A 20,435-nucleotide genomic window follows, 5' to 3' on the forward strand; every position below is an offset into this window, starting at 1 on the left:
GCCCCTGGGACAATCCAAGTTCATCTCCCATCTCAAGATCCTTAACTTTTTTTTTTTTTTGAGACAGGGTCTCACTCTGTTGCCAGGCTGGAATGCAGTGGTGTGATCACGGCTTACTGCAGCCTCGAACTCCCGGGCTGAAGCAATTCTCCTTCCTCAGCCTCCCACACAACTGGGACCACAAGCACACACCACCACACCTGGCTAATTTTTAAATTTTTTTATAGAGATGGGGTCTCACTATGTTGCCCAAGCTGGTCTTAAACTCCTGGGCTCAAAAATCTCCCACCTTGGCCTCCCAAAGTGCTGGGATTACAGGTGTGAGCCATCATGCCTGGTGTAAGATCCTTAACTTAATCACGCCTACAAAGCCACTTTTGCTGAGGAAGGTCACATATTCACAGGTCCTGGGGATCAGGACGCCAGCACCTTTTGGGGACATTGTTAAGCCTGCCAACCCAGAGACCCCAGAGCATCCTCCCACACAGCCCCCTCCACCCCAGGGAACACCCCTGCACCAGGGAGTGTGACATTTGCCCCGTGCACCCCTTCCTCTCCCCACAGCCCTATCTTGGCCAGAAGGCAGGCTTCACTAGAAACAAGGTGGACCCAGCAGGAAGCCCAGTGTCCTCTTTAATGGGAAGCTCCACGCCCAGGATGCTCACACGTCCCCCGCTTTTGAACCCTGCTGTGTTTCGGCCTGAGCTGTCCTAAGAGAAACCCGGGCCGGGGAATGATCTGCGGAGCAGGACACTCTCCCGCGGCTGCTTTCAAGCAGCTCAGCGGGGGCACTTTGTTCTTGCAGCTGGGATCTGAAAAGCAAGCCCTCTGGGCTGCGGACGTGCCCGTGCTGCCTGCACTGCCTCCTCGTGACTCCCGAGACCTCCTGCCAGTGACACGAGGGTGTCCAGAAACACAAACCGAGGCCCGCCCTGAAAAGGGCTAAGCCAGCTTCATCCTCAGCCACACGGGAGGAAGAATGCAGGCAACAGCCAGCAGGGGCCTGAGGGGCCCTGCAAGGCCAGAGCCAGGGGTCTTGTCAAAAGCAGGCCTCCCAAGCCAGTGAGCTCCCACGGGACACACGGGGGGACAGGGAGGCAGCCAGAGGTCAGAACCACTCCAGGGTCCTCAGGTTCCCAGAAACTTCCAGGCTGGGCTGGGACCAGAAACAGACGTCACCGGTGCCAGTCCCTTGTGCTGGTCCCTGAGCCACAGCCCCTGAGGCCCCCAAAAGGGGCCCAACCAACAAGGGGCTGAGGGTCCAGGCAGAGCCTCCCACTCCAGGCATGAGGTCTCGGGCAATTTCTGAACACTGGAGCAGGTCCACCTTTCAAACCTCATTACTGCCCTACAAACGACTTTTGGTGTGAGCATAGTACTGTGGTCATGCTTGGGGATCTTCTTTTGCTTTATCATTGTGGTGGTGTTTACTAGGTACCCGTTCGGGCAGTGGTTCTTGAAGTGTGGTCCCTGGCTGAGCGTGGTGGCTCACGCCTGTAATCCCAGCACTTTGGAAGGCAAAGATGGGAGGATCACTTGAGCCCAGGAGTTCAACAGTCTGGGCAACATAGCAAGATCTCATCTCTAGAACAAAATTTTTTTACAATAGCCAGGCATGGTGGCATGTACTTGTAGTCCCAGCTACTTGGGAGGCTGAGGCAGGAGGATTGCTTGGGCCCAGGAGGTCGAGGCTGCAGTGAGCTGTGATTGCACCACTACACTCCAGGCTGCACAACAGAGCAAGACCCTGTCCACCCCCCCCAAAAAAAGGCGGTCTCCAAACCAGCAACATCAGCATCACTTGGGAACTCGATAAAAAAGCAGATTCCCAGGCTCCATGCCAGGTCTGCCGACTCAGACACTCAGGGGCTGGGGCCTGGTGATCCGTGTTTTAGTGAGCCCTCCAGCATCCAGACTCCAATGCACCATGAAGTGCCGTGGCTATACTAGAGGCACATGCAGAAGGCAAGACTTGATATCTCCTCAGCAAGTTACAGGGCCCATGACCATCACACCGGTCTATTTTTATGTATGTTTGAATTTTTTTTTTAAGAGACAGGGTCTTGCTCTGTCACCCTGGCTGGAGTGCACTGGTGCAGTCCGAGCTCACTGTAGCCTTGAACTCCTGGGCTCAAACCATCTTCCTGCCTCAGCCTCCTTGTAGCTGGGACCACAGCAGCTTCTGTCACCATACTCAGCTAATTTTTTCATTTTTTGTAGATTTTATTTTTTGTAGGGGTCTCGCTATGTTGCCCAGGCTGGTCTGAAACTCCTGGCCTAAACCAATTCTCCCGCTTCAACCTCCCAAAGAGCTGGATTACGAACGTGAGACACTGCACCCAGCCCTTGAAATTTTTCATAAATTTTTTTTAATTCACTCAAAATTTCTTATCCACCGCATCCTCCCCGCCCCCACTAAAAAAAACACAAACTAGGTCTTGTCTCTTCCTGAACCAGATGCCACAAACTGGGCCCATGGGCCAGATTTGGCCAGTAGATGGGTTTTGAATCACATGATATTTCAAAATATTTGAATCTGTTGACAGTATCTTAAACCAGCAGGTAAATTCCTGCCTTCTGGCTTCTTTTGGGAACCTCGGTGATGTCCAGCTCTGGGCCTGCACGCCACGTGGCCCAGCCTGCTGGAGCAAAGCAGGGGCCGCTTCACAGTTGGGGTGTGCCCTCCAGCTTGCAACGGGCCCCACCACTCCCTATCACCTCATGCCAGGGCCCTTCCCCCATGTATGTTCCTGCACAGTTTGCAATCCCTGTCCTATAGTAACATACGATGAGAACGTGGCATTCATTCATTCATTCATTCACTCAGTCATTCATTCATTTCAACCCTGCCTGAGCATCCAAAGCGGGCGATCAGTGCTACAGGGGTAAAGTTAATCCAACAGGATTCCTGCCCTCGTGGACTGAGCAGGAAGTGGGGAAGAGGACATGCAATTCACAAGTGACTCAGGTACCCAGCAGGAAGAGCTCAGGGACATCACACGTATTCACTGGCACACACTGGCAAGCACCAGAGGTCTCGCGCATGTGTCACTGGCCAGAGTGTCCATCAGTACAACCACCTCGGAGAGCCACTGGGCAAAATCTACTGAGGCAGAGCACGATGTTCTGAACTGCTGAATGCATCTGGAAACCACCACCTCCCATCTCTCAGGAAGCACAACAGTAAACATCTGCATTACAGAAGCCACTGGAGGCAAGTTTTATGTTGTTTCCAGCTCAAAGCATCCCATTTAAAGCAATGCTTTCATTTATTTAAACCTAACAATTAGGCTGGGTGTGGTGGCTCACACCTGTAATCCCAGCACTTTGGGAGGCTGGGGCAGGAGGATCACTGGAGCCCAGGAGTTCGAGACCAGCCTGCACAACACAGTGAGCCCCATCTCTACAAAAAATGTTTAAAAATTTGCCAAGTGTGGTAGTGTATACCTGTAGACCCAGGTACGTGGAAGGCTGAGGCAGGAGGATCCCTTGAGCCCAGGAGATAGAGGCTGCAGTGAGCCATGATCGTGCCACTGTACTCCAGCCTGGGTGACAGAGCAAGACCCTGTCTCAAAATAAAATGAAATAAAATAAAATAGAATACAGCTAATAATTCGTCTCCATTTTACTGATGAAGAAAGTGAAGTACAGGGAGATTAAACCACTCGCTTGCCCAAGAGCACAAACCCAATGGTGGCACAGAGTCTTGACCTTGGGTCTGACACCAAAGGCTGGGCACTGCCTTGGTAAAGGCCCAGCACAGGCGTGGCAAGTAAGGAGCTCAGACCAGCGAAGAGAATGCTGGAAGGTGCATACAGTCCTGGTCCCCGGGCACAGAGATGAATCAAGCACAACCTCTCCTTCCCCGCCAAATCAGGGCCTCATCCTGCTCCCCAGTTGCACCTGCATGACGGGAACTCCAGGCAGCCCACCTCTACTTGCTTTTTTGGACAAAAACAATTTCTACCAGGGCTGATCCCAGCCCCACTGTTTCCACACAAGTCAGACAGTGAATATGCCTTCTTTCAAACACCCCAACCTCAATAAAGCTGGCTGTTTTCAAGCAAAAACATTATTCTTCTCTGTTCTTAGAAAGGTTTCAACAAGCTACAGCCTGTGGACCAAATCCAGCCTGATGCCTATTTCTACTCACCCCACAAGCTAACAATCATTTTGCATTTTCAAATGGAAAGAAGGGAAAGAGGGAAAGAAAGGGAAGAAAGAAAAGAAAGAAAGAAGGAAAGAAAGAAAGAAAGAAAAAAAGAAAAGAAAAGAAAAGAAAGAAAGTCAGCCAGCTGGGTGCAGTGCTGCACGCCTGTAATCCCAGCACTTTGGGAGACCAAGGTGGGAGGGTCACTTGAGGCCAGGAGTTCAAGATGAGCCTGGGCAACATAGTGAGGACCCCCTCTACACACCCACCCACCAACCTATAAAAAAAAAAATGAGCCAGGCGTGGTGGCACATGCCTGTTGTCCCAGCTACTCAGGAGAGTAAGGTGGGAGGATAGCGAGCCCAGGAGGTCTAGGCTGCAGTGAGCCATGATGGTGCCCCTGCCCCCCAGCCTGGGTGACACAGTGAGACCCTGTCTCCAAAAAATATGTTAAAAATAAATAAACAAACAATTGAAAGAAAAATGCCATTTCATGACATGTGAAAGTTATATGAAATTCACATTTCGGTGTTCATAAATGCAGTGGCACTGGCCCACAGCGGCCACCTCGACTTATTTCTGTGTCGTCAATGGCAGCCTCAGCATCACAGCAGCAGGGCTGAGTAGCTGAGACACAACCCGTGCAGCCTGCAGAGCTCAGCATATTGACTCTGTCTCTGTACAGAAAAGCATGCCAACCCCAGCCTAGACCACACAGAAATTCAGGAAGGGCCGTCCCCTGCCAGGCCAGCTTCACGGGTGAGGCCGGATCTGGCCATTAGGGAGAGGGCCAGGGCTGCAGACCTAGTTCTGGCCTCGGCTCAGTCAGCCCCTCCCACCCCGGTCCCCTGATATGCCACATGGAGACGTGACTGCCTCCCCATCCTCCCCGTGGCAGTGCAGAGAGAATGAGATGACCCAGGACATGTGTCTGTTGTGAAGAGGGCACCCGGCTATAAACATGCCTCAGGGAACTATTGTTACAGGAGCCTCCCTGAGCTCACCACTGGCTCCAGTTCAAGAACACGTCATGAAGCCAGCCAAGGTCTTGTAAAATAGGGCAACGGTGGTTTGGGCCTGGAGGAATCAGAAGCTCAGGGCTGCCTGCTTCAAAGGCTAAGTCTTCTGCAACAGGCTCAGCATGTTGGAATTTGACCCTGGCCAACAGGCTGGGCCGTCTGGTCTACCATCTACAAACCAACAGCCCAACCCATTCAAGCAGGAGGGGCCGGTACCATTTCTCCCTTCAGGTTAAACCCTGCCACAGTTTTTAATTTTAATTGGGGTAAACATAAAATTTACCAACTTAGCCTTTTTTTTTTTTTTTTTTTTTTGAGATGGAGTCTCGCTCTGTCACCCAGGCTGGAGTGCAGTGGTGTGATCTCAGCTCACTGCAACCTCTGCCTCCCAGGTTCAAGAAATTCTCTGCCTCAGCCTCCTAAGTAGCTGGGATTACAGGCGCCTGCCACCATGCCAGGCTAATTTTTGTATTTTTAGTAGAGATGGGGTTTCACCATCTTGGCCAGGCTGGTCTTGAACTCCTGACCTCGTGATCCACCCACCTTGGGCTCCAAAAGTACTGGGATTACAGGCATGAGCCACTACGCGCCCAGCCCAACTTAGCCATTTTTAAGTGTACAGTTCAGTGGCATTAAGGACATTTGCAATGTTGTGCAATTATCAGCAACATCCATCTAAAGAACTCTTTCATCTTGCAAAAGTGAAACCCTGTATCCACTGAAAAAGAGCTCTGCACCCCCTCTCCCCCAGCCCCTGGCACCCACCATTCTCTTTTCTGTCTCTGTGGATCTGACTACTCTAGGGAGCTCATGCAAATGGAATCGTACGGTATTTGTCCTGTTGTGGCTTATTTCACTCGCATAACTTCCTCAAGGCCCGTGCATGTCGCAGCATGCGTCCGAACGTCCTTCCTTTTCCAGGCTGAATCCTATTCCAACGTGTGGATGGGCCCCAGCTTCTTACCCACCACCCATCAGCGGACACTCGGGTTGCTCCCACCGTTGGGCCATCGTGAACAGCGCTGCAATGAACGAGGTGGCCAGATTCCTCTTCAAGTTCCCACTTCCATTTCTTTGATACCCAGAAGTGGGGTTGCCCCACCATATGGTAATTCTATGTTAAATTTTGGGGGGGCCTCCACATAGCAGCTGCACCATCCTACATTCCCAACAGCACACATGGCCCCCGATTTCTCTGCACCCTCACCCCAACAGCACACATGGGCCCCGATTTCTCCGCATCCTCACCAATATTTGAGATTTTCTGTTTTCTCAAGTGGCCATCCTAATGGGTATGAGTGTGTCTCACTGATTCTCATTTCCCTAACGATGAGCGAGTGTCGCTGAGCACACTTTCATGTCCCCGTTGGCTATCTGCATTTTTTTTTTTAAGACAGAGTCTTGCTCTGTTGTCCAGGCTGGAGTACAGTCTTGGCTCACTGCAACCTCCACCTCCCAGGTTCAAACGATTCTCCTGCCTCAGCCTCCTGAGTAGCTGGGATTACATACAGGCGCCTGCCACCACACCCGGCTAATTTTTGTATTTTTAGTAGAGACGGGGTTTCGCCATCTTGGCCAGGCTGGCCTCGAACTCCTGACCTTGTGATCCGCCCACCTTGGCCTCCCAAAGTGCTGGGATTACAGGCGTGAGCCACCGCGCCTGGCTGCCTGCATGTCTTCTTTGCAGGTGCTTGGTCCGTGTTTTAATGGGGTTGTCTGACTCTTGTTGTTGAGTTGTCCTCGCTTGATTTTAGGACCAGAGTTAAGGCCCACACTCCATCTGCTCTCAACCTCCCTCCCCCGATCTTCTCGTCTCGGAAAACGGCTCCACCATCTACCAAACTCCTCAAACCGTGAGGAACCACCCTTGATTCCTCTCCTTCCCTCGCACCCCAGTCCACTGACCTATCTTGTTGACTCTCCCTGAAAAAAAACTCGAATATGTTCCCTTCTTTCCATTTAGAAAACTACCCCCACCCTGGCTCAAATCACCATCTTCTCTGCCTCCCCGCTTCCAGCCTGGCCCCCAACACTCCCTTCTCCAGACAGCAGCCAGAGAGCTCTTCAAGACTGAGTCAGGCTGGGCGTGGTGGCTCACACCTGTAATCCCAGCCCTTTGGGAGGCCAAGGCAGGTGGATCACCTGAGGTCAGGGGTTCAAGACCAGCCTGCCCAACATGGTGAAACACCATCTTTACTAAAAATACAAAAATTAGCCGAGTGTAGTGGCACGCACGTGTAATCCCAGCTACTCAGAAGGCTGAAGCAAGAAAATTGCTTGAGGCTGGGCGCGGTGGCTCACGCCTGTAATCCCAGCACTTTGGGAGGCCGAGGTGGGCGGATCACGAGGTCAGGAGATTGAGACCATGCTGGCTAACACGGTGAAACCCCGTATCTACTAAAAATACAAAAAAATTAGCCGGGCGTGGTGGCGGGCGCCTGTAGTCCCAGCTACGCGGGAGGCTGAGGCAGGAGAATGGCATGAACCAGGGAGGCGGAGCTTGCAGTGAGCGGAGATTGCGCCACTGCACTCCCCCGCCTGGGCAACAGAGCAAGACTCTGTCTCAAAAAAAAAAAAAAAGAGAATTGCTTGAACTCGGGAGGCGGAGGTTGCAGTGAGCTGATACCATGCCACTGCACTCCAGCCTGGGCGACAGAGAAAGACTCTGTCTCAAAAAAAAAAAAAAAAAAAAAATACTGAGTCAGATCATGGCTCTTCCCTGCTCAGAACCCTCCACGGAATTGAAAACCAAATCTGAACTCCTCCAGGTGTCCTGCAAGGCCCCCACATGCCTGTCCCCTCTCACCCCCTCCAGTCACTTCTCCCAACCCCACTGGCCTGCTCCCTCTTCCTCCAACACAGCAGGCTCCTTCGCACCTCCGGCCTTTGAACCTGCTGTGCTCTTTGCCGGCTGCTCCCCAGCTCATAGAGCCCCTCCTCTGAGAGGCCCTCCTGACTCCCACATCAGAAGGAGTCCCCTTCCCAGCAGTGGCTCCATGTCAGCTCACCTGCCTTGTCCCCTTCCTAGCTCTTCTCGCCACCCCACCTCTTCCATGTGCTTCTCCATGGCCCATCCCTCCTGCTAAAGCGTAGCTGCCGTGAGCAGGACCAGGTCTCTTTTGTCCACGGCTGTAGCTCCAACACTTGGCACGAGACCTGGCCCACAATTTGTGAGCAGTAAACATGGGCCGAAAGGATGAGTAACCTTCCCTGCCACTTCAGCCCTGGGGGTCCCTCCTCCTCCTCCCACAGTCCTGTGTGCCCCATTCAGGTGGTTCATAAACAGCTGCCCGGAGCAGATTCTCCACTGGGGTTTGTCCCATCTGTAAAATGAGGGTTGTAAATGTGCCCAAACAGCTGGGGATGAATGCAAAGCGCCCCACGCCCCGTGTCACTCCCAGCCAGGAGCAAGAGGGCACCATGCCAGTGCTGCCTCTGGCCCAGGCAGTCACCTGTCCAGGGGAAACAGGCCTCTAAGGCTCCAATGGCCTCACGCACTGGAGTTCATCAATTACACAAGCCGAGAAAGCCCCAGGAAAGCTGGAGACGCTGCCGGAAATTCAAAGCTGCTCATTCTTCCATCCGTCCCAGCTAAAGGGGTTCGAGGAAGCTCCTCCCCACACACCTCCCAGGGTGGAAGGGGACCTCATATCTCAGCGGGGCTCTGGCCCTGGCCCCAGCATCCCAGTCCCTGTCTCTTCTCCCTGCCCCCACCAAGGGCACAGATGCCCAGGCCTGCTGGCAGCTTCATCACACTTATCTGCACTCCCAAGCCACAGATTACAGCTGTCAGGCCCAGAGGAAACGTGGCGGTCACATCAACCCTGACTCTGAAAAAAGCCCTGAAAGACACAGGGGTGTTTCCAGTACAGCAAGGTCTTACTGGAAAGGACCCCTGGACCCCAATGTCCTAGAGGTGTGCCCCACGACCCCACATGCCCCTCTTCACTGCTCTGGCCTTTGGGAAACACAGCCCTGTCCTTTACAAGGTCCTATTTGCAAAGCCTGCTGGGAGACAGAGGCCCAGGGCTGGGATGAGGATGGGTTCCGTGCGGGAACAAGAGATGCCAAGATCCACCTAGGTGCCCCAGCCAAGAGGCAGAAAAGCATGGGAACCGTGTGCCCTTGTGGGACGTGTGCCACGGAAGGGAAGGATACGGGTGTGGGTCCCCCTCTGTGGACGCAAACATGTTTATTGCAGGAAGGAAAAACAAGGAACTATTAACCCAAGTCACCTCTGGAGCAAAGACCAGCTGGGGCCAGGGGAGCAGTGTCGTGCTGTGATCTTTCCAGAAGGCTGACTCTTTTTCCGTACACTTTTAATTTGTTTGATCATATCCCTATTTTACCTTCCTTATTTTTAATGCCAGCCAGGGCTTTCTGGGTAAGAGCTGGGCACACCCAGGGAGAGGCACGTGACCATCCGCAGCTGCTCTCCTTGGCGTCCAGTTTGTTTTGTTTTTGTTTCTTACTTTCTGTGGAGATGGGGGGGGTCTTACTATGTTACCCAGGCTGGTCTTGAACTCCGGGCCTCAGGCGATCCTCCCACCTCTGCCTCGCTAAGTGCTGGGATTACAGGCATGAGCCACTGCGCCTGGCCTTGACTTCTGGTTTGTGAGATGGAAGAACATTGGCCCCATGTGCAGAGGTGGAAATCGGCTTTTAGGAAAAAAGTGAGTTTCCACAGGACCCAAGTAATGGGACCTGGATTTGAACCCAGAGCTCTGCAGATCTGAGGATTGGGCACCTGCACACATAGTGCTGGTCTGAAGCATGTCCCCTGCCAAATTCATGCCCACCTAGAACCTCAGAATGTGGCCTTATTTAAACATAGGGTCTCTACAGATGTTACCAAGTTAAGGATCCCAAGATGAGATCATCCTGGATTTATGAAGGGCCCTACATCCAAGCTGGAGCCCCTCCAAGCCCAAGCTGGTGGGGTCTAGCCCCAGTTTGCTCTGTGACCCTCCAACATGGCCCTCAAAATCTCTGAGCCTCAGACCCCCACCTGAGGACTTATGAAAGGAAGAGACTCAACTTCACACCTCAGAAAAGCACATGAGAACAATGCTGCACCACGTACCCTCACTGAGACCCCAGACATTCTCGAAGGCTAAATCGTCTCAGGTGCTGGAGAGGATGTGAGAGCTGGGAGGGTGAACAGCAGTGGCCCTTCTGGAAGGCATGTTGGGTGAAAATGGCTCCCCCTCTGCCCTACAGCAATTCCACTCCTGCGCATCCCCAGGAAATTCTGGAGAAGTACAAGGCAGCAGGGTCCAGCATATTTGCTGTTTGTGGAGGCAGGAGTCAGACATAACCAAGGTACCCCCATCGCTAAGGGAATAAATACAACAGGATGAACATGAATTAGGGGGTCCAGGCAGCAGAAGGAAGCAATAAGCCTGATACACACATAGGAACACGGATAGATTTTAAACAGGGCAGCACGAGGAATGTTGACACGAGTTACCGTGCATGGCATGGAGAAGCCGCCCTCTCCTCAGACGTGACCCACCACATGAAGGGGGCCTCCCTGTGCCACCCCCAGCTCAAAGCACTTCCACCTCTAGCTCCCTCAGTCCTCACTGAATCCTATAGGAAGGCATGGTTTTAGCCCATTTTATAGGTACCCTACTATTATGAGCTGAACAGTGTCCCCCCAAAATTCCCATGTTGCAGCCCTAACCCTCGGTGCATCAGAATGTGACTGTATTGGGGAGGGGGGAGGGCCTTTAAATCGGTGATGACGTTAAAATGAGGCCAGTGGGGTGAGCCCTAATCCAATCTGACTGACGCCCTTAGAAGAGGAGATTAGGACCCACAGAGAGTCACCGGGGATGTGCGCACACAGGGAGAAGGTGGCGTCTATGAGGCCGGGAGAGGGGTCTCCGGAGACGCCAGCCCTGCCGACATCCTGATCTTAGACTTCCGGCCTCCAGAACTGTACGGGAATACATGGTCTTTGGCCCATGCACCTGTTATGGACATTTTTTTCTTTCTTTCTTTCTTTTTTTTTTTTTTTTTTTTTTGAGACAGAGTCCTGCTCTGTTGCCCAGACTGGAGTGCAGTGGCACGATCTCGGCTCACTGCAACCTCTGCCTCCCATGCAGACTCGGACACCCACCAGAGACCAGAGACTCGAAGAGCCTGTCCATGGTCACACAGCAGCAGGAGGCAGGGCCGGGATCTGGACCCACCCCTGCAGGCTCCGGAATCTGTGCTATCGCCCAGGACTGCACAAGGTCCAAGGACACACTCAGGTTTACAGACGCAGCCACACAGAGGATGGGCGCAGGGGCAGGGCGGGCTGAAGAGCGAGAGGGGTGAGGGGAAGGAGGGCATAAAAGGAGACCACTGAAAGCAGAAGCCAAGCGAGTTCCCGAACATGCGCGCTCCCAGCAGCACCGCTCCCGGCAGCCACCAGCCCAGACGCCCATCCACAGAGGCGCGGAAAAACAGCATGCAGTCCACCCGCACCGTGGAGGCCTGCTCAGCTACAAAAAGGAAAGCAGCACTCCACATGCCACACCACGGATGAACCCCAAAACATGACGCTAAGCGGAAGCAGCCAGGCACTTAAGGCCACACATTGCATGATTTCATTTATAAGAAATGTGCAGGGCTGGGCACGGTGGCTCAGGCCTGTAATCCCAACACTTTGGGACCGAGGCAGGTGTTTGACCTGAGCTCAGGAGTTTGAGACCAGCCTGGCCAACATGGTGAAACCCCGTCTATATTAAAAATACAAAAAAAAAAAAAAATTAGCCGGGCGTGGTGGCGGGCGCCTGTAGTCCCAGCTACTGGGGAGGCTGAGGCAGGAGAATCGCTTGAACCCAGGAGGCGGAGGTTGCAGTGAGTCGAGATCACGCCACTGCATTCCAGCCTGGGTGACACAGCAAGACTCTGTCTCAAAAAAAAAAAGAAATGTCCAGGGCTGGGCACGGTGGCTCAGGCCTGTAATCCCAACACTTTGGGACCAAGGCAGGTGGATGACCTGAGGTCAGGAGTTTGAGACCAGCCTGGCCAACATGGTGAAACCCGTCTCTACTAAAAATACAAAAAAAAAAAAAAAAATTAGCCGGGTGTGGTGACGGGCGCCTGTAGTCCCAGCTACTCAGGAGGCTGAGGCAGAAGAATCGCTTGAACCCGGGAGGCGGAGGTTGCAGTGAGCCAAGATTGCACCACTGCACTCCAGCCTGGGCGACAGAGCAAGACTCTGTCTCAAAAAAAAAAAAAAAAGAAAGAAAGAAATGTCCGTAACAGGTGCATCTGTAGAGACAGAAAGAAAATGAGTGGTTGCCAGGGGCTGGGGAGCTGCAAAGAGTGGAGAATGGGCAATTCTACTTGGGAGGGATGGAAATGTTTTTAAACTAGGTAGAAGTGGTGGTATCACTGAATTATTCGATTTACAAGGATTAATTATATGATATGTGAATTTGAACTCAATAAATTATTAAATGAAAAACAAATGATAGGATTGGAAACGCTGCAACCACTTTGGACAAGAGCTTGGCCCTTCTCCATGCAGGTGAAGACACGCACGCCATGACCAGCCCCCCTACTCCGACTGTCGGGCCCTAGAGGGGTTCAGGCACATGTCCCTTGCAGGCAGGGACACGAGTGTGTCATAACCCAGAAGTGAACACAGTCACCAGCATCAGGATTAAAACAGATGAACTGGCCGGGCGCGGTGGCTCACGCCTGTAATCCCAGCACTTTGGGAGGCCGAGGCAGGCGGATCATGAGGTCAAGAGGTCGAGACCATCCTGGCCAACATAGTGAAACCCCATCTCTACTAAAAATACAAAAATTAGCTGGGCATGGTGGTGCACTTGGGAGGCTGAGGCAGGAGAATTGCTTGAACCCGGGGGGCAGAAGTTGCAGTGAGCTGAGATCGCGCCACTGCACTCTAGCCTGGCCACAGAGCAAGACTCCATCTCAAAAAAAAAAAAAAAAAAAAAAAAAGACAGATGAACTGTGACACTCAGCTTCTTCTGATTAGCATCATGAACTGTGATATGACATGGCCATGAAAATAGAGTGCAGCTTATCGCAGCAATGTGGGTGGATCCCACAAATACGATATGAAGCAACACCAGCAAGACCAAACCAAACAAAAATACTGAGAGTATGCCTGCATCCAAGTTAAGTCCAAAACCAGACCAAACTAATCCCAGTGTTTAGGGATGGCTATGAGGGAGTGATACTATAAAAAGCAAAGCAAGCTGGGACCAAACACAGTGTCTTCTGCAGGGGCTTCAGGGCAGATGAGCTTTCACTCTTCTTCACGTGGGGTGATTGCATGCATGTTCATCTTAGTTACATGTTTGGTTGCATATGTCTTACACTTTCCTCAAAGTGAGCAAATTTCACAAAAAACAGAAATCCAAGACTCTGGGTGGAAAGTGCAAAGCGAGGGGTTGCAGCAGGTGGAGTCCAGGAGCCTGGGAACAGACAGTGGAAGGAAATCCCAAGGACAGGGGAGACTTGGCTGTTCCCAGAGCTGCCAAGGGATCCTGGCTGCAATGGGCTCTCGGCCAAGTAAGGCCAGTTTGACCTCCACCGGCCTGCCAGGAGGCCAGACAGGGCCAAGATGATCTGGCACAAGAATTTCCACAAGGCTCTGAGGCCTGGGCATCTGGGCTAGTGGCTGCCGGGAGGCCCAGGTAGGGAGAGGCAAAACAGGAAAAGCCCCCACCTGCCACTCCATCCAGCCTCCCGTTTCCACCCGACCAGCCCTGAGACCCCAGGGTTTCCACAATCTTTCTGGTCCAGGGGATGAGTCAGGGATCAGATCCGCCATCTCTTCCCATGTGATGGCACCGGGGTGGGCAGAGGCTGGCCGAGGGCCGCTGAAGGATGGACACATCACCACTCAAAGGCAAGGAATGAGAGCCAGGAATTTTAGAAAGCAGGTGGAGGAAGGGGCCAGGAGGAATCACAGGCTTCTTCAACCCAAGAGGTTCAGACTTGCACTGTGACTGCCAGGCTGGGAGCTGGGGGAGGATCCAGGCACCCAACCCCGGCTCATCAGAAACACTCTGCTCCAATCTGATTCACACAATGAGGCTTTTGTGTGGGAGTCTGTGGGAAGACCACGTGCACTCCTGAGAAAGCAATCAGACAGATCCAAATCAAGGGCCATCCTGCCAAAAGCACCCGCCTGGCCCCTTTACAGATGCCAGTGTCCTGAAAGACCCAGCAAAGAGAAAAGGGCTAGAGAACAGGTCTGGATTAAAGAGGAAAAACACATGAGGCAACCAGACACAGGATGCAACCTTGGATTCAAAAAAAAAAATTTTTTTTTTGAGACGGAGACTCACTCTGTCGCCCAGGCTGGAGTGCAGTGGCACGATCTCGGCTCACTGCAACCTCCACCTCCTGGGTTCAAGCAATTCTCCTGCCTCAGCCTCCCGAGTAGCTGGGACTACAGGTGTGCGCCACCATGCCTGGCTAATTTTTTTACTTTTAGTAGAGACAGGGTTTCACCATGCTGCCCAGGATGGTCTCAATCTCTTGACCTTGTGATCCACCTGCCTCGGCCTCCCACAGTGCTGGGATTACAAGCGTGAGCCACCACGCCCAGCCAATTCAAAATTTTTTAATGAACAACTACGACAAAAAGTGTTATTGGGACCGTAAGGGAATCTGAACACAGAATGTCAGATTAAAGGTGTGGATCCTCGTGGCCTTCTTGAGTGGGGCCGTGGTCCACGGCCATGGAGAAGGACGTCCTTGTCCTTAGGATGCACCCAAAAGGCTCAGCAACGAGAGAGAGAGGATGCACATGCAGCAACTTGTACTTTTCTTCCCATTTTTACAAAATAAAATTTTTGAAAATAGAACCTTGGGTGATGTGGTGGTGGAAGAACACACTGGGCTGCTTTATTTTACAAGCTGGATGCCTCCCTCGTGAGAACGGCAGAACGAGCCGAGGTACATCCGCACCGTGGAGCGTTTCCAGCCATCTAGAGAATCAGAGCATGATCATCACCAGAAAATCCCGGCTGACTGAGGACGACATGGAGAAGCGATGACAGCGTGAGAAACCCACGGTGCAGCAAAGCGTGCATAGTAGGGTCCCATTTCAGCAAACTGCTGACAGATGGATCCCTCTCTATGTCTGTGTCTATCAGGTTAAGATGTTGGAAACAGCCAGCCCTTACTTGACACTTGCCGAGCTGCTATTTGAAGTGTGACATGTGCCAATTCTGCCACCTTAAAAGCCCTATGTAGGAGACACTTTTATTAACTTCATTTTACAGAAAAGTAAAAAAGGCACAGAGAGGGTAAGTCACTTGCCTGAAGGCACCCAACTGGGAAGTGGCCAAGCCAGGATTTGAACCTGGGCTGCCTGCCTTCAAAGTCCATATGCTGGGGTCCACCTGAGCTGCTGGAAGCTAAAGCCCTGCCAAAGGCTGGAGAGAAGCCTGGGATGCTGCTGGGACACACTGCAGGGTAAACCCAGTGGCTAGGATTCCAGATCAACTCCTCCGCGGGTGCATCTGGGCAGCTCATCCCCCCCCACCCCTACCTCATCCCCTCTCTGCCCACGGCACACCCCTGCAGCCTCTCACCTTGGGTGGACAAAGCCTGAACTTTGGCACACCAGCCCTGATATCTCCCCCACTTTTTAAAAAACGCCTCGTCCCAGTCCTGCCGCCAGGATGTGAACAGGCAGGGGTATCAATGGGACCCTGGGAACTTTCTGCCTGAAGAACATTCGTTAATGACTTCCTCCTGCACCCACCCAGGCCCCTTCCACCCTTGCTGCCCGGGCCCTCCTGGCCTCCATCCAGCTAGCCTGGGACAGTCGGCCCCACCCAGCACTCGCTGCTAACTATCTCCGTGGCCTTGAGTAAACCTCTGCTACCTACAGAATTTGGTTTCCAAAGGAAAAATAAAAGATAGAACTGAGCTTCGGAACCCAAGTCAGTCCAGATCTAACAATCTGACAGCTGATGAAACTTTCCCCATTAAAGCAATTAGGCCAGGTACAGTGATTCATGAATGTAATCCCAGCACTTTGGAAGACCGAGGTGGGAGGATTGCTTGAGGCCAGGAGTTCAAGACCAGCCTGGGCAACATAGCAAGACCCCTGTCTCTACAAAAAAATCTAAAAATTAGCTGGGCATGGTGGTGCACACCTGTAGTCCCAGTTATTCAGGAGGCCAAGGTAGGAGGATCGATTGAGCCTGAGTGGTTGAAGCTGCAGTGAGCCGTAATCATGCCACTGCACTCCAGCTTGGGTGACAGAGTGAGACCCTGTCTCAAAAAATCTAAATAAATAAATAATAAAGGGTGGGCACTGTGGCATATGCTTATAATCCCAGCACTTTGGGAGGCCAAGGTGGGTGGATCATTTGAGGTCGGGAGTTCCAGACCAGGCTGGCCAACCTGGTGAAACCTCGCCTCTATTAAAAATACAAAAATTAGCCGGGTGTGGTGGCGGGCACCTGTAATCCCAACTACTCAGGAGGCTGAGGCAGGAGAATCACTTGAACCCGGGAGGCGGAGGTTGCAGTGAGCCAAGATCATGCCACTGCACTCCAGCCCGGGCGACAGACTGAGACCATGTCTCAAAAAAATAAATAAATAGGCCGGGCTTCGTGGCTCACACCTGTAATCCCAGCACTTTGGGAGGTCGAGGTGGGCGGATCACCTGAGGTCAGGAGTTCGAGACCAGCCTGGCCAACATGGAGAAACCCTGTCTCTACTAAAAATACAAAATTAGCTGGGCACAGTGGCGCAGCCTGTAATCCCAGCTACTTGGGAGGCTGAGGTGAGAGAATCGCTTGAACCTGGGAGGCAAAGGTTGGCGGTGAGCCGAGATCACACCATTGCACTCCAGCCTGGGCAACAAGAGAGAAACTCTGTCTCAAAATAAATAGGTAAGTAAATATAAGTAAATAAATAAATAATAAACAGCTGGTAAGCTACTACCTCCTCAAGAGGCCTTGGTAAACAAAATAGTCAGCCAAACAAAATAATCTCTAATACTGTAACAGCCAGAGACAGTAAAAGGCAATGCGGGGATGAAGTGGGAAGCTATCTGGGGGCAAAGGGGCTCAGCCCCATTTTTGCTGCCTATGGCCGCCTCGTCCCCCTGACAACAGCCCCTCCTTTTTGCCTTTTGGGAACCACCCCACTCCTACCTGAGTCTCTGTGGGCAAGAACTACTTCCCTCCCTGGCTCCAAATGGGCAGGCGACCCAAGGCTGACCAATCACAGCAGTCCATTACTCGAGCCACAGCAACTGGTCCAAGGATGCACATGTGATCCCAGCTCAGCCAATCACAGCCAATGAGCATTGACTCCATAAGTTGTGCCAGCCACTGAGAAAATTCTTTAATTCTCCTTCAATATCCCTCAGGAAGGTTCCCTTCCAAGAGCTTCTGGGAATTCCAAAGCAGTCAGTTTCTCCCTGACGTGGTGCAGATGCCATTTATTTTCTAAGCGTCAGAGGAAGCCACTGGCAAGTGAGACTGGGGCGTACATATAAAAACATAGGAATCTAATTCTAGAATCGCATTCAGCCTGTCCAGATGCCCTGTCACGGGACCCAGGAAGAACAGCAGGGTCACAAGAAACTCACTCCCTACATTGACACTAACCAAGTCTACTTACGAGGGTCACTGCTGTTTTCCTTTTTTTTCTAATTGAATGCATGTAGATGATTTTGCATGAATGACATGCTTATGGGCCACACCTCCACATTCCTGCACGGAGCAAAATCACAAGCAGAATGGACCTCGGTCTCCTGATTCAGCCTCGCACAATCCTGCTAATGAGAACAAAGTGAAACATAAAGGATTCCATTCTTTTTTTTTTTTTTTTTTTTGAGATGCAGTCTCACTGTCACCCAGGCTGAAGTGCAGTGGCGCGATCTCAGCTCACTGCAACCTCCACCTCCCGAGTTCAAGCAGTCCTCCGCCTCAGCCTCCCAAGTAGCTGGGACTACAGGTGTGTGCCACCATGCCCAGCTAATTTTTGTGTTTTTAGTAGAGATGGGGTTTCACCATGTTGGCCAGGCTGGTCTCGAACTCCTGACTTCAAGTGATCCACCCACCTCAGCCTCCTAAAGTGCTGGGATTACAGGCATGACACCTGTAATCCCAGCACTTTAGGAATAATGTAATAATGGTGCCTGGCCTATAAATGGTTCCATTCTAAATAATGAACCTTGGCTTAAATGCTCAGGGAGAGAAACACTCCCAGCCCCAGCCCCATCCAAGACACCTGATGGGACCAAGATGCCAACAGGAGGATCCCTGCTTCCTCCTGGAGGCAGGAGGTGGCCCCAGAAACAGCCTCCACGCTTCCTGTGGCCCTTCCACCATGACAGGTGCTGTCTCTTTACCCACCATCCACAGACAGTCCTGATGACATCTTTATACACCCGCATCCCTTCCTTCTGGCTACTCCACCTTCATGCTGGGGCAGGAAAGGGGTCAATCAGAAGCCACCAAAGCTCAGACAGGGAAACAGCCCAGCACTGGAACCAGGCAGAAGTCATTGAAATCCAGATGGAGTGTGTTAAGACTCAGGCCTACAATCTGTGGATGCATCCCAGGGACCCAGGCTTTGGGGTGTTCCCCAGGGCGTATGACCTCCCTTACCCCTCGCTACAGCCCGAGGAGGGAGGCCCAGAGAAACACGCCCGGCAGGGTTATGCAACTCACCCACAGCCACAGAGACAGGAAGTGCAAGAGCCACTGCTGAACTCAGGGAGTCTGGTTCCAAAGTCCACGCTGCGGAGGACCCCCACTGGGGCCTCTCTGCCTTAGCCCAAGGTCCTACGCTAGGCGGTTCTCTGCCCTGGACAAGGGTCTCCAACTATGAAATGCAGCCATGAACGAGACAGATAAAGTCTCTGTCCTCATGGAACTCACACAAGTGGACGAGATAATTTCAGAGACTATTAAGGGCTCAGAAGGGAATAGCATGGTGTGGTTATAACACAGATGGCGCAAGCCAGGCGTGGTGGCTCATGCCTGTAATCCAAGCACTTTGGGAAGCTAAGACAGGTGGATCACCTGAGGTCAGGAGTTCGAGACCAGCCTGGCTAACATGGTGAGACCCCATCTCTACTAAAAATACCAAATTAGCTGGGCATAGCAGTGCACGCCTGTAATCCCAGCTACTCAAGAGGCAAGGCTGGAGAGTCGTTTGAACTGGGGAGGAGGAGGTTGCAGTGAGCCGAGATGGGGCCATTGCCCTCCAGCTGAAAAACCACACAGATGGCACAGACAGTGGACGTGGGGGGCAACTGTCCATTGGGTGGGGTGGGCAATCACGGGGTGTCTTCTTCAAAAGGTTACATTTAAGCTTCAAAAGGTTACATTTAAACATAAAAGAGGAACCAAGCATAAGAGCCAGGGAGACAAAAAGACGGTCCAGGCAGAAAGAAAAGCACTTCCAAAGGCCCTGAGGCAGGACAGCATGTGACATGTTGGAGGAAAAGGAAGGCCTGTGAGGTTGCAGTGGGGTGAGAATGCTGAGTTGAGATGGGCAGGGCCCATGAAAATGAGGCTCACAGCTTTGATACCAAATGCAGGAAGATTTTATTCAGCTTCTTGAAATGATCCAGTTTGCATAGTTTTTTTTTTTTTTTTTTTTTTTGGGAGACGGAGTCTCGCTCTGTCACCCAGGCTGGAGTGCAATGGTGCAATCTCGGCTCACTGGAACCTCCACCTCCCAGGTTCAAACAATTCTCCTGCCTCAACCTCCCGAGTAGCTGGAATTACAGGCACATGCCACCACGCCTGGCTAATTTTTGTATTTTTAGTAGAGACGAGGTTTCACCATGTTGGCCAGGCTGGTCTTGAACTCCTGACCTCAGGTGACCCACCCACTTCGGCCTCCCAAAGTGCTGGGATTACAGGCATGAGCCACTGTGCCCGGCCCAATTCGCATGTTTTAAAGAGCATCCTGGCTTTGATGGGGAGAAGTGACAACAGTGTGGTATAAATCAGCAGAGCAAACAGCCCCATGATGACACTCCAGCATCCACTGGGAAACAACGGTGGCAGCTCGGTCTGGGGTGACGGCCACGGCCGGTGGAGGAGTAGGCCCCATTGCCCTGCACAGGACCACAACCTGCCACTGGTCACGAACCATCCTGTGAAACAACCCTTGTCTTTCAAACATCCTTTCAATAAATATTTGAGAACCCGCGATTATGTGCTAGGCATTGTTCCAGGGGCTTGGGTCACGGCAACAAATAACACAAAGGTCCCTGCCCTCACAGTCCGACATTCTCATGG

General features: G+C 52.2%; 1 protein-coding gene across 10 annotated transcripts in view; it reads right to left on the minus strand.

Moving 5' to 3' along the window:
* SCARB1 (scavenger receptor class B member 1) overlaps positions 1 to 20,435 on the minus strand; it is an 87,520-nt gene that overhangs the window by 57,114 nt on the left and 9,971 nt on the right. For 3 of the 10 annotated variants that reach the window (XM_063785288.1, XM_063785287.1, XM_054664700.2), the window contains exon 1: positions 17,797 to 17,948. The exons of the other annotated variants lie outside the window; for them this stretch is intronic. In XM_063785288.1, the coding sequence (XP_063641358.1) occupies positions 17,797 to 17,838 (42 nt within the window). In that variant the 5' untranslated portion in view covers positions 17,839 to 17,948. Of the gene's footprint in view, positions 1 to 17,796; positions 17,949 to 20,435 lie in introns of those variants that run through there. 10 annotated transcript variants of the gene reach the window in all.

This window comes from Pan troglodytes, chromosome 10 (genome assembly GCF_028858775.2).
Source record: "Pan troglodytes isolate AG18354 chromosome 10, NHGRI_mPanTro3-v2.0_pri, whole genome shotgun sequence".
Lineage (NCBI taxonomy): Eukaryota > Metazoa > Chordata > Mammalia > Primates > Hominidae > Pan > Pan troglodytes.